This window comes from Oryzias latipes, chromosome 5, assembly GCF_053564925.1.
Source record: "Oryzias latipes strain Hd-rR chromosome 5, Olatipes_Hd-rR_3.1".
In the NCBI taxonomy this organism is placed as follows: Eukaryota; Metazoa; Chordata; class Actinopteri; order Beloniformes; family Adrianichthyidae; genus Oryzias; species Oryzias latipes.
Window position 1 is genome coordinate 21,105,264 of NC_136241.1, and position 13,345 is coordinate 21,118,608.

Consider the following 13,345-nt stretch of genomic DNA (forward strand, 5'->3'; position numbering starts at 1 on the left):
CATTACCTGTTTTGAACGACATATTGACTTATGCGGTTTAAAAGACTTTCCATATTTGTACTTTGTTTACACTTGTTTCCTTAACATCTGAATTCCCCATTATATGTAGGCCATACATCACAGAAAATGAAGGCTGTACATCAGAGCTGTGTTTTTTGCTCTCATTAAGCACAAATGCACAGCCGCGTACCCGCTCACAGTCAAACGAGGGGCTGGCGTGAGGTGTCTCAGTTCGACAAATCCCTCAGGTGGCAATGAGGATCAGTGAAGTGCTTCAAAACACACTTATCTGTGCCTGTTCATGCGAGAATATGTGGGTTATAATCCACCGTCTGCAAAGAGCCATTTATTCATCAGCCCCGAAACAGTTTTTATTTGCATAAAAGAAAGGTTTTAACAAATGATTTTAACAGCAACATACCCCATCCATCAGTACAAAAGCTTTTCCTGTATCTTATGTCTTTAAGTGGTGTCACCTGTGATGTTTTACCAATATCATTTATATTTGAGGGCAAAACTCTTGTTGACTTACTACCCTTATTTTTACCATAATTAATTAGATAATTTGATGTTCCGTAATTTTCGGAGTGTAAGTCTTGGTTTTTGCATAGTTTGTCTGGATGTGCCACACATACTTAGGTACAACTTTTATATGATTAGTTAAAAATATATAGCAAAAACCGCTAGAGCGTGTTGTAGGTATGTGTTAGCATTTGCAATTGACAGCGAGATAGAAGAAAAAGTGCCGCTCAGTTTCATGCCAGGCTTGGTGAAGTTGTTCCAAATCGTCACAGATGCATCAATGTGTTATGGTAGTGAAGTGTGCATGTATTCAGTCTACTATTGTTTTCTATTTGGTTATTTCAATTTGCATTTCAAGATGAAATGTTCTTGTTACCGTATTATGTTAAACACATTTCTCCCAAAAGTGTGATTTATTTTGAATTTTTTTTTCTTTACTATGCTTTTCTTTTCTTTTCATTTCTCTGCAACTTATAGTCCAAAAGTTACGGTTCTCTGAGGAGCACATTTAGGGAATTTTCTTAAAATACATTCTGTTTGCAAATAATTTAAAATGCTTGTTTTCTTGGATTATTTAGCACTTCTTTTGTTTTAGAGCTATATTTCAACCTCACTTTCAACCACTAATGGCAACACAAATAATAAAGGAAGTATTTTTTTCTGTAAATTTGTGTATGAACAAACAGTTTTAAAGTCAGTAGTGATGGTATTAACATGTTGGGGCAGGACCGGGCCCTATACCTGGTATACTGTGTCTCCTCAGGGTCATGGTTTGCTCTGGTCCAGATATGTCCTTGGTTTTTCCATAAGGGCCATCATCTAGAGAAAAACAAACAAAGCTGAGATGTTAGATGAGTGGCTTTCTGCCCAATGGCTCTGCTAACCAGTAATACATTTTCTCAGAAATTGATGCTAAATTGTGCAGTCATGGAAACCAACAAACAAACATCGTCATGCTCTTTTTTTCAGGAGACAAATATTTTTATGCATTCATAACAGCTGCTCCAAGAAAATGAAAGTGGAAAAAGAAGAAGATTATTACATTAAAATATAGCTTTTATTTGAGTAGGTAAAATCTTAGGGTTTAATCTGGACATCACTGTTTTGGTTACAAAGACACGATTTACATTTTTAACTAAATTCTAAAATAAAACATAGCCAAAGGATCCCCAAAACAGTGTTAAAAATGTTTTATACAGTTTTTTGTCATTTGCGTGACAACTGCAAACAGCCACAGATGTAAAGCTGCACTTTGAAACTACCGACTATGAGGGAAACTCAATCAATGAGGGAATTTGCAAAAAACTCAAAAGGATGAGGTGGAAAAAAAAATGATTACAAAAACATCAATTTAATAAAACACACTCCACCAAAAGGATTTGGGACAAAAAAAGGAAAAAAAAGGAAATATAAATCAAATACACATGAAACTGGAGTTGTATAGGACTACAGTGGCCCCCTCGTTTATCACGAAGGTTACGTTCTAAGAAAAGCCTGTGATAGATAAAGTCCACAAAGAAGTATTACAGATGGTTTAAGGGTGTAAAGCCCCTAACTTCACAATGTATATAAAATACACCTTTTTCAGACAGACATGGACATTTTCACACTTTTCTCTCTTGTTTAGACTCTCAAAGTTCAAAACTTGGCAAAAGAAATGGGTCCACTATTATGGAATGAAAACAAGGTCTGCCTGTGATCAGAGATTTGGAAAGCTGAGCGCATTCTGTGCAGGAGACACGGCACATAGGAGAGTGATTGTCAACAGCCAATCAGGACGCAAAACGGAGTGTTGGTATAAAAACATAAAAAAATCACAACAAAACTCTAAAATTACATTGAAAAAAACAAGCAAAACTGCAAGACTACAAAAGATGAACCTCAAGGTTCTTCTGTTTTTGAAATGTCTCTACGATAGCAGATCTCTTTGATTTCCCTGCTTAAGTCTCTGATGCTGCTCTAGTTGATGTCTCTCTATAAATAAATAAAGAAGAAAAAGCCGAGCAGACAAGCTGTTTAGAACAACACGATTCTGAAACAAATGTATATGGAACATCCTGGTGAGTTGTGGGATTTAATTTCCAATTATACCATGTGTAAACAGTATATATGTTGCAGTAGAGTAACGGGCATATAGGTAGTAGCTATTATACATATGAGTGCATGTTGCAGTTGTACATTAAACCAGTCAGGATTTGTTTCGTAGAAAAATTGAATACCTCATGATATTACTTTATCTTACCTTGTGTCGTAAACCAGCAGACCTGCACAGATGATGTAGTGAGCCATTTTTTTGTCACTTTTTATCTGCATTTGCTCTTGTTGCAGTTCATGTGAATGTATTTCTGTTATGTTTGGAGAAGATATATAGTTCCTTTTTTTTTGCCATCAGTGGTTTTATAGATGTCAGTACTGTAGGAACTTAATTGGATAGAGTAAGACATATTTATCTTGTATTTTTGGTTTTTTTTGGTGCAGTTTTAGTTATTGCTCTGCACGCTTGGCTGCAGACTGGTTTTTCTTTCCGTTGGACTCTTCTTACAGATCAAAGGTGAACCATCCACGCACTGGGGTTTTTCTGGACATCTTGGATCAAGAGGTTGTTTATTTTACCCTGGAATGTGGTAAAGGAGTTTGGATTCGTTTGTGGGGATTCCCTTTCTTATTTTCTTATTTTTTTGTCCTGAGATCTCAGAGAATTGTGTTTTATTTTGGTCAGGCTTGACAAAAAAGAGAAGACAAAAATGTGTAATTTTATTTTGTTTTGTTTTTTTGTCACAGCCAATCTCTTATAAACCCATTTAACCTAAACCAGAAACCCTTAACTTTAAATCTGTAGATTAAGACATCCCTGCTTCTTCCAGGCTAGAAGAGTTACACTTTTCGATAATTTTTTTTAATAAAGCATCTCGATAACATAAATTCATAGGCAAAGCTCCAAGGGGGACAAAGGGGGCTGTGCCCCCCTAACAAAAAAGCTTTGCCCCACACTTGCCCCCAATTTTTGAGCCGATATTTGTGACGTTATTGACAAAGAATTAGAAATCCTCAATGCAATATCTTTAAGCATTGCAAACATAACAAAAGCAGTAGATTTAAATGAAATGAAAACAATATTTTCAATAAAACTCTAGAAATACATAGTTTTAAATCCTCTTATTTGTAATGGCCTTCCACTCTAGTATTTTGCCACCCTTCCAAAGTCTTCTGTCCCCCTCATATAAAATGTTATTGCTCCACCCCTGCATAAATCATTCCTGAAAACGCTATTCTTAAGACTTTTTTTGGCTCCTTACAATTTTTATATTTAACATCTGCATGCTGAAGCTGCCTTTGAATGAACCAGCAAATTAAGAACATCCAGAACAATTTTATTGTTCCTGCAGCAGGTGCTCACAGAAACGCATCTAAACTTAGTACCAAAGGGTTTCTTGTTGACCACACTGAGATCTGTGTATTTATTTTAAGCTCATCCGTGATCCGACGGGCACAAAGTATTGGCGTCCCACATTCTTTAACTGCGTTCGACAGCTGTGACAGGAGCTGAGGCTGTGTTGTTGGAGCTCTGATGGAAGGGGATGTGTCCTACTTTACAACCTCCACTCCATCAGAGATGACTTTAACTATTCATAAGCCACTTTTCATCATCTTTCGTACCACACTCCAGAAGTGTCATTACACTGCATTTTAAATCGGGGCAATTAAACCTCAGCTCAAACGTAAATATCCTTTGCTTAACTCGCTGAGCGGAAATGGATTGAAACAGCTTATTAACATCAGCTCAGCAAATCACTTGGAAAGACCCAGAGCAGAATCTTTTAGGTTGTACTTTTCAAGTATTAGCTTACACTAGCTTAAAAGATGCAATATTTAGGAGTTTTAGGCCATAGCAGTTTTTTTCAGCATCTGATTTTGACTGCAATCTGTGTGCATGAGTCTTCTTCGTGAACCCCATTTCCAGTTTTCATTCATAAATCAAATTTTCCCATGATATCTAGTATCATTTGTCGTCCCTGATCTCATTGGCTCTTGGATGCTGTGCCTAAAATATCATTTTGCTGGTCTTATTGCATTTTTCTAGCTGACAGTTGAGTAAAATACCACCTACGATCAAATGATTGAATTGAACCTGCAGATGCTCAGTGAGAAGTTAGAAAGTAAAGTTCAACCTTCAAGTTTTATAATCTCTCTTTAAAGACCTGACAAAGCAAAATGTTTCTTAAATTACATTTCTAATAACTGTAAAAAAAATAATAGGTATTCTTTCAAAGGGGAAGGCTTGATCACACAAAATAAAATCCCTCACATGGCACAGTAAGACTTTCTTATAATTGGTTTACTTTCCTTTAATTGAAAAGAAGTCAGGTTGTGGACACAGAATTTTTTTTTTTCCAAGAGCTACAAGTGTATTTTCCATATAGTTGCATAGCATTTCTCTACCTTCCTTAAAGGCCTGAAGCACTTTAAAGTCACAATCCTATTAACCCATGCACACACACACATTCACACACATTCGCAAACTGATGGCGCCTCCGCTGCAAAACACTGGCGCTAACCTATAATCTCAGGAGCAATGTGGGATTCAGTTTATGTCACCATAGAGCCACCACTATGGTCTGTTGGACACATAACACGTGTGCATGTTGTCTTCCTCTATGGCTTTTAAATACCAACGCCAAGGAAAATGTGTGTTTTTGGTGTTTTTAACATGTTCTTGGGGCATTTTTCTAATGATGGAGGACTTATATAAAGATAATTAAAACCAAAATTGCATTTCTACATAGCCGCTAACGGAACATGGAAACAAAAAAAACAAAAATAAAAAAAGAAGTACTGGTTTCTTGTGTGCTTGAGAAAGTAAGTTGTGGGAACCAGAAAGAAAGTCATGCGCAGTGCACCAGAATAAACACAATTAAACTCATGTATTATTATTTTCAGGTAAAAGACTCTGACAGAGTCTCCTGTTCACAACTGACCACTTAGTTTCCTAAGTGTACCAATGTTTTTCTCGTGCGCATGACAAACAAGTGTTAATTTTTTTTTACTTCTATGTCCCTTTAGCCCATCGAGACGACTGTTGTGATTTTGGGCTATACAAATAAATTTGAATTGAATTGAATTTAGGGTCTCCGTATATTTTCTGAGTACAGTACTTTTTTTCAATCCTGGAGAATCAGGAGCAGACAAAAAATGCATTGTGAAAAAGACTGTAGTTGTGACATAGAAAATACACTGGGCGGGCCACAAGCTCTCTGCTCCGCTCCAATCTAATGCATCCTTGTAGATGACTAGCTCCATGTACATCTTTGTTTTCCTTGTCTGAGCTGGCATCTGGCTCAAAACTGCACAGCTGCATGGCTCCAAGATGACTATTCTTGTTGCACCGGAACAGTTGGGTTCGGGGCATGAGGGGATGTAAGTTAGCGAGAGAGCGTGGAAACAGAGAGCTCTCAGTAATGGGCGGGGGGGATGAAGAGGTTGCTCCATGCCAACAGTCAACTCAAGATAAACTTCTAATGAACTTCTGCCGCTCTGCAGAAACTATGTTCTAGAAAATGACCCAGGTTTTAGGATTTTGGCAAAAAAACAAAAATCAACAGACCACTGGGAACGCTTTGAAAGTAGACAAAAAAATAATCGGAGTGGGACTTCAATATGTTGAGTGAATAACACAGAACATGAGATGTTACACGACTGATAATGATTGGATGATGCTTTGTGGTCAAAGTCAAAAGAGCTTTTAGAAAATGGCTCAGCATACTTACTGCCATTGCAGCAAAACTTCATTAATCTGTTTGTGAAAAACATCCTTTTATCCCCAAAGATAAATATTTTTTATTCTGCCAAGATGGCTCACAATCAGCCTGAGAACATGCTCGCTCCTCAAGCATTCATGCTGCCGCAGGACAATCTGGCGCCTCATTTGCAACTCGGTAACCTGACAGTGCCAGGAGTCATTACCCTGATCACATACCAATTATTCACAAACAGACATCAATTTATCAGGCAGAGCGACAGAGGGGCCGATGGAAAGCAGCTTCCTGAATTTGTGGAAGGATTGTTGAGCAGTGGATGTTTTTGCAAAATGGGTTCAAATGTTGATTTTACAATGAGTGGGTCTGGAAAAGTGGCATGAGTGGGTTGTATCTCTAATGGATAAGCACATAAAGGTTTTCATCTTGTACTTTTTTTGTACTTGCATTACTCCTTTCTTTTTTTTAAGCAGAACTTAGTGTTGGTATGTTTTTCTTGAGCGCGAGTGTTGATGAGAAGCCTCTTGGGTTCTCTCTGTGCCACAGCAGGAAATCAGTCAGCCAGATGACTTAGGAACGGGGTTTCAAGGCAAAACGAATCCACAAAATCTTAATGATTAAACTCATCACACCTCAGAGAGGATCGCTAAACTACGGTACTAAACAACACTGCCCTCCTTTTCACTGTCACCTCCGAGGAGAGGCGCAATTTCAAAGCACTACAAGGAAACTGCTGCATATTTCAAAAGTGTAAGGAGGAAGGAAAACAAGTCATGTCTGGAAATTGTTAAAAGGACGCAATACATTTAATTGCGTAAAAGGGAAACCTACTTTAAAAACTTGCATAATGTTATATTAATGTAATGTTTTGTAACTTCAAATTTACTGAAAAATATATCTTTTGCACGCAATACATGACAATCAAATCAATTAAACAATTCAACCTATATTTTGAGAGACTTATTGTACATTGAAAATCAAACAAAAGGTGCTTAGCAAAATCAGTAGAATAAATAAATAAAATATAAATGTAAACCTTTTCCTACCTTAAGAAATTTGAATAGCTATTATAGCAGTGAATCAATAGATATAGAAAATATAAAATGACAGAATACTTTGGAATGGAAAACACTTCCTCAAAAAAGAGCTATTTCTGAACAGGATTATATCACCGTTTCCATTTGTATTTTTGAAAATGTTCTGAATATAACACAGCCACTGATGACATCACAAAGCAACAGATTGATTTCCATCAACTACTCTCCCTCTGAGCTGAATAAAGATCCTCGTGAAGGTCATTCTTGGATTTCACGGCATGATATTTTTATTGGAATTGCTCCATTCAGATGTTCTGCATTGTTTGCAGGAAGATCCTGAGCAGAATGACTGCCTCACGTATTTGAAAACTCTTTTTTGAGCTCCATTCGATCTGATTCAAGAGTCTGAGGAAAGTCATGCTTTCCTCTTGTTGTATGTGACAAAATATTTCATATTTTAAGAGTTTGTGGGTAACATAATGTGTTTTTTCTGTTTCAAGAGGGGCAGCAATGCAAACTATAACACGGCTAATCCAATTAAGCCTACAAAGGCAAAAAAGGAAGATGAAGGTGCTAAATAATATTTTAGAAACATCAAGATCAAATAATATTTTACCACTTGTTAGAGTCTTAATGCTCCAGAGGTGTAAAAGGCCTCCGGTCACATAGATCTTTTCGCCAAGGCTGAAGCAACACTGCAGTTTCAGTTGTTATTTAGGTTTGTCCAAACCAGCTAATTCGGATAATGATAAAGCCAAAATGGAAAAAAAAGGTTCTGTTGTAGTTGACCGATGGTCATTAGAGTCTTCATTAAACACAAACCAGAAGATCCAACTGATAACAAAGGAAAGCAAACGATCCAATCATTACAACACACAAAGACAAAAGCACCAATCCCACTCCTACATACATCCTCAAGTGGACACACCAGAAATCTTATATGTAGTTGGATGATCGTTAGTGACCTCTTTTTTTTCTGTTTTGGGATTTCCTGTCTTTTTTGTTGTTGTTTTTTTTTTCAGAAAAAAGGGTGGGCACATGCAGAAGCTCTCAACTTGTAAAATCAATTTCCCCATGTGTTTGAATCAAAAGGGCCGACTTCAGTCGTCTCTGATCTTCAAGGAAAGGGACCGTGTTTCTTTCATTATACAATCCTGAGCCATAGTAAACCCAGATGGAGAAACACAGACATGCTACACCAAAAACTATACAGAAGAGATTTAAGGGACACAAGAAAACCTCTTGACAGCAACAAAATGCTTGATTATTGAGGAAATTTATTAATTTAATCTACTGGATGAGCAACCAATTTGGGAAATTTTTCTTTGCTGAGACACGCAAAGGAGTGCCATTTTATTATAGCCATTTTATGTGCAAGAATCTTTCAACCATATAAATCCTAACTAAAATTTTTTGCACAATATCACCCCTGTTCTGCATCAACCCTATTGGCTCCTAATTACTCCAAAAATCCTGGTCCTCCTCTTTGAACTTGTTCATTTTCTTACAAATCTAAACCTTTAAGATCTCCTCATTTCAACTCTCCATTTCGTTTCCTTGGATCCTCCTCCTTCATTCCTTCATTTGCTTCACTATTTTGGTTTTAAGAGAAATAAGTATTAAAAACTCCTCCAGTTTCACTAAAACAATATACAAGAATGAAAATCACAGCAATTGCTGGGATGGTAATGCAAACCTGTTCAGTGATTCCACACTGACAACTGAGAAATATGTGAAAGATTCTATTTGAAAACCTAAATTTCATTTTTTTCTAATGCTTCATTTTGCAGCCAGCAGTTTCATTCAGCAGAAATATAATTTCTGGAAGTCTTCTGGTCTAAAAGTTGATGTTTTTGCAGCTCAGATGTTGAATTTGGACACAAATGATTTTATGAACAAGTTTAAAAACATCATTCGTGAAATGCGACTCAAGACGGACTGTTCTACACGACAAAGATCAAATTCCGGAAGGCCATTCTCTGAAAAAGTTAGAATACACGTCTATATTTTTTTTTAAGATACAGAAAATGTATTCAAGAAAACTTTGCCAAAGCTTGCTCTGAGTTCACCCACAGCGGTTCTGCATACTTATGAAGTTATTAAAAATTCTTGCTCAAGGTGACAAGAAAGCTATTAGACAGGCAATGGAGCAAACAGTCAGAGGAAGCTTCAGGAACTTAACAGCCATGAGCCCCAAGAAAAACAAAACTGCTCAAAACACAATGCTGATAAATTGCTGCATGTCACAAATGTAACTTTACACATTTTCTGCTTATCTGTGTTTCTCTTGCCAGGAGGCCTGACTGCGCTGCACACTTCTTAGTGACATTACATCCATGGATGCTCTGGGTTGGACAAAAAAAACAAGAAAAAATACATAAAACATCACATCATTGTCCCTCTTTGCCTAGTACAAATGTTCATGGCACTTCTGCTTAATAAAGTTAGAATGTGGTTGTGGATGTCCTCTCAGTGTCAAATGTAAATTTTGTATATGCAGATATTGTCTAGTGTCAGAGTCCAATGATACACCTAATGGAGTCCGAAATCACTGCACAGCTCAGGCCGATGTGCAACAAAGTTGAGGTATAAGCGAAATCATCAAACACAGCCCATGGCGATGTTTTTAAACACACTCAAAACTCTACATCTAACAACCCAAGTAATGATATCCTTCATGAGGACTAAATAAAAAAAGAATTGAATTAAATCAAAGTTAAAAATAAAGATGGTAAAGCATTGACGATCTTAGTTTGCTAGTATTTTTTTCTCCCGCCAAGGTTATCTGGTGTTATTTTTTATTTTAATTTGTGATTCTATCATCAGAGATTCCCACCAAGATCATAATATCAAAAAATCTCAAACACTGATAACTTAAGTATGCATCAGAATGGTAGACAACATGCCGCAGGTTCAGCTGATTCAGCATTCACCTGGTGGGTCGTGAGCATGTCCTCAGACAGAAACATGGGATGTGGGGGTTTGGTTTATTTGTGCTCCTTACGTGAGAACAGCTTAGTGAAGATAACATTCTAACACAATGTGTTTTTTGACTTGCCAGGAGTCACATCTGCTACTATTAACCCTTGTGCTATCTTACATGACCCCACCCTTACATTGACGTGTTCTCCGTACCATGACAAAGCTGGATAAAGGTGCAAAGATTTCATGTAATCCATGGACACCAGTGAAGATCACAAATCATTGAAGAAAAAAGGTTCAGAGCACTGTTAGTGGGTCTAGATGACCCAACTCCCAACGTTAAAGTGTCTAGGATAGCACAAGGGTTTAACAGATTTTTTCCAACTCTTTTTGCCCTTGTAGCAATAAGCTACAAAGGCAGAAACTAAAGGACAGCTTAAACCCACACAAGCTACTCAATGTATTCACTTCATTCAATATGCATATATAACAGACAAAAGTTGGTCCCCATGACTCACTAGAGGAAATAAAGAAAAGAAAGAAAGGGTGCAATCCTCTACAAACATCCTGGAGCTTGCTAATGTATTTCACAATTTGTTGCAGTGACGAACAAACTTAAATCTGAACAGAGTTCCTGCTCTGGTGCTTTTAAAACAATAGATGCACACAAGACAAGCTGCAGCGAGTGTAAAGAAGTGCCATAGGAGATTTTTTGTTTCAGATATATTTGAAATTTATCATCTCACACCTCTAGACGTTGTTTTTCCTGAAATAATTATGAAGGAAGATAGGTGTTTCGCTAAATTTGACACTGAAATGTGAATTTCTCAACATTCGGTTCAGGTTAGATTCAACAAATGTTACTTTAAATTCTAAATACATTTTTTCCTCTCTCTCTTATTTATCTCTAAACTTCTTGAACTTCAAAAGACAGCACTTCACACCGAGAGATGTAGAGTGCAGCCAAAGCCTGACAACGGCCTGATATAGAACAGATAAAAAAAAAGTTGAGGTTAATCGGAGGAAGATAAGGTGACAGCATTTTACAGGCAAGTCATTTGTTCCATGATATTGAGGAGCGGTAGTTAAATCTTTATCCTTTTTCCCCTTCGAAAGTGGGTCAGAATGCGTTTCTCACATTCCTCCTCGACACTGGAATCAGAAGAACATTCCAGCTTATTAAACAGAGCTGAGCACGTTTTTGTTCTACAGCAGTCTTGTAAGTTAAAATTGTTGCAAACCTTTGTCATATTTTCCTCCCAAAAATGAAAGTTTTTTTTTTGTTTTGTTTTTGTTCTTTTAAATGAAAATAAATGCACAGCAGGAGCTAGCCTCATGCTGTGCCGGAAAAATAGTCTTTTCCACAGTTAAACAGGCAGCATTCTGAGGTTGAATAGGCATTTGATGGAGCTGTGCAGGAGTCAGACTGAAGATCAAAGCTTATCTTCCCTTTGACATTAGTCTTTGTCATTTTTTTTAAGAATCTTTCATGCAGCTGCACATCTTTGTCCCATTTCTCAGTCTTCCAAATGACTCTGGTTCCTCCTTTATTGCTCTGCTATAGGGGCCATATGAGTTTGCCATTACTGTACGATGACAGGAAATATTTGGCATGAATGACATTAATATTTATTACATTATTCCCACCGTGCTTCACGTTATCCATCAGTATAAACCTACAATTTTATTTTCCGCACAATTTTTTTTTGCATATAAATATTGAAAACGCAGAGTCACATTGGGAATTGGCAATCATCCAACTGCGCTTGACATGACCTGCAGCTTAAAATTCACCCTCTTCTCATTTTAACCCTTTAATATTGGAGCTTTAGCATCAGTGTTGTCAATCTTTCAACTGCTGTAACTCTTCAATCGTTTACGCAATTAACATAACTCTGTCGGATTCTGAGGCAAAGAAAAGCAGCCTCTCTCTGATATGCTTAAACTTTGCAGGTGTGAAGTCTTAATGCAATCCACATGAATCAGCTCATTCTGTCATGATAAAAAGCGGTTTTGCACCGCTATGCAAAAAGCATTGCATGCTTTGCTATCGTAAAGTGTTGCATAATGGTGCAAAAATGATATGAAAAGCCGCTTTTCCCCGCGTCAGATCCAGCTGATTAATGTTGATTGCGCAGAGGGTCAAAAAGGTTATGGTTTCTTGCTCTGATGGTTAAACCATCAGAGACTCCAAAAGTGTAGTTTTACTCGAACAGATATTTGACCTGAAAGTTTTTTTTCTTTGTTTACCACGGTTGATACATGATTACCCAGAAAGTAGACATGTCGATTTTTCTTGAGTGTTAACTATCCATCCATCTTCTTAAGCCGCTGTGTGCCTTTTGGGGACCGACCTATCCTGTGTACTGTTAGGCGAAGGCGTGGTACACCCTGGACAGGCCGCCAGTCTTTCGCAGGGCACAAGCATGTTTTGGGACGAAGCTGAAGTGCTTACAGAAATCTGATGCATGAGAACATGCAAACTCCACACAACAAGGTCCCAGCTGGGATTTAAATCTGGGCCTTCTCACTGCGAGGCAAGAGCGCCATCCACTGCTCCACTGTGCAGCCCTGTGAACTGGTTGATTTAAGACAATAGAATTTTGAAATCTAAAATGTTCTAAATAGTTGATAACATATAACTTTTTATGTTGAATTCATTTTGACAATGCAAAAGTCTTAAACACCTCCCCACTCTCTGCTCTTCGTCTCATCCATAAAAATTTGCCATTTTACTGTTAATATCTTATTTCTTTTGTTCCCACAGATGTTTCAGTTCGGCCCTCTGTTTGGCTGTCTCTTCCATGTTCTCTTATAGTCTAGCAATTAGTTCCTTTCTTTCTTAGTCAGGTCTCTTTTAGGGGTTTCTTTTTGAGAAACAGTTTTTCTCTATGCCAAATACTCAGAATGACACTGAAAATACTTTCACTTATTACACTTGCTGAAATGATCTGGACTAAACTGGAATAAAACAACAGTAAATCATTTTGTTTTCATCATCTGGTTGGATGATTTTTTGTGTTTATTGTGGTAGCGCTTAGAGATCAAATCAGTTGGTGGTTGCCACCGCATGATCAAAGTCAAGTGATTTGATTCTTATGAAAACATGTT

The 13,345-nt window shown here is 37.3% G+C and overlaps 1 protein-coding gene across 12 annotated transcripts in view; it reads right to left on the bottom strand.

Moving 5' to 3' along the window:
• Positions 1–13,345, bottom strand: part of grip2b (glutamate receptor interacting protein 2b) — a 242,854-nt gene that overhangs the window by 50,025 nt on the left and 179,484 nt on the right. For all 12 annotated transcript variants that reach the window (XM_078947469.1, XM_078947472.1, XM_023955041.2 and 9 more), the window contains exon 2: positions 1,264–1,341. In XM_078947469.1, coding sequence (XP_078803595.1) covers positions 1,264–1,341 — 78 coding nt within the window. The remainder of the gene's footprint in view (positions 1–1,263; positions 1,342–13,345) is intronic.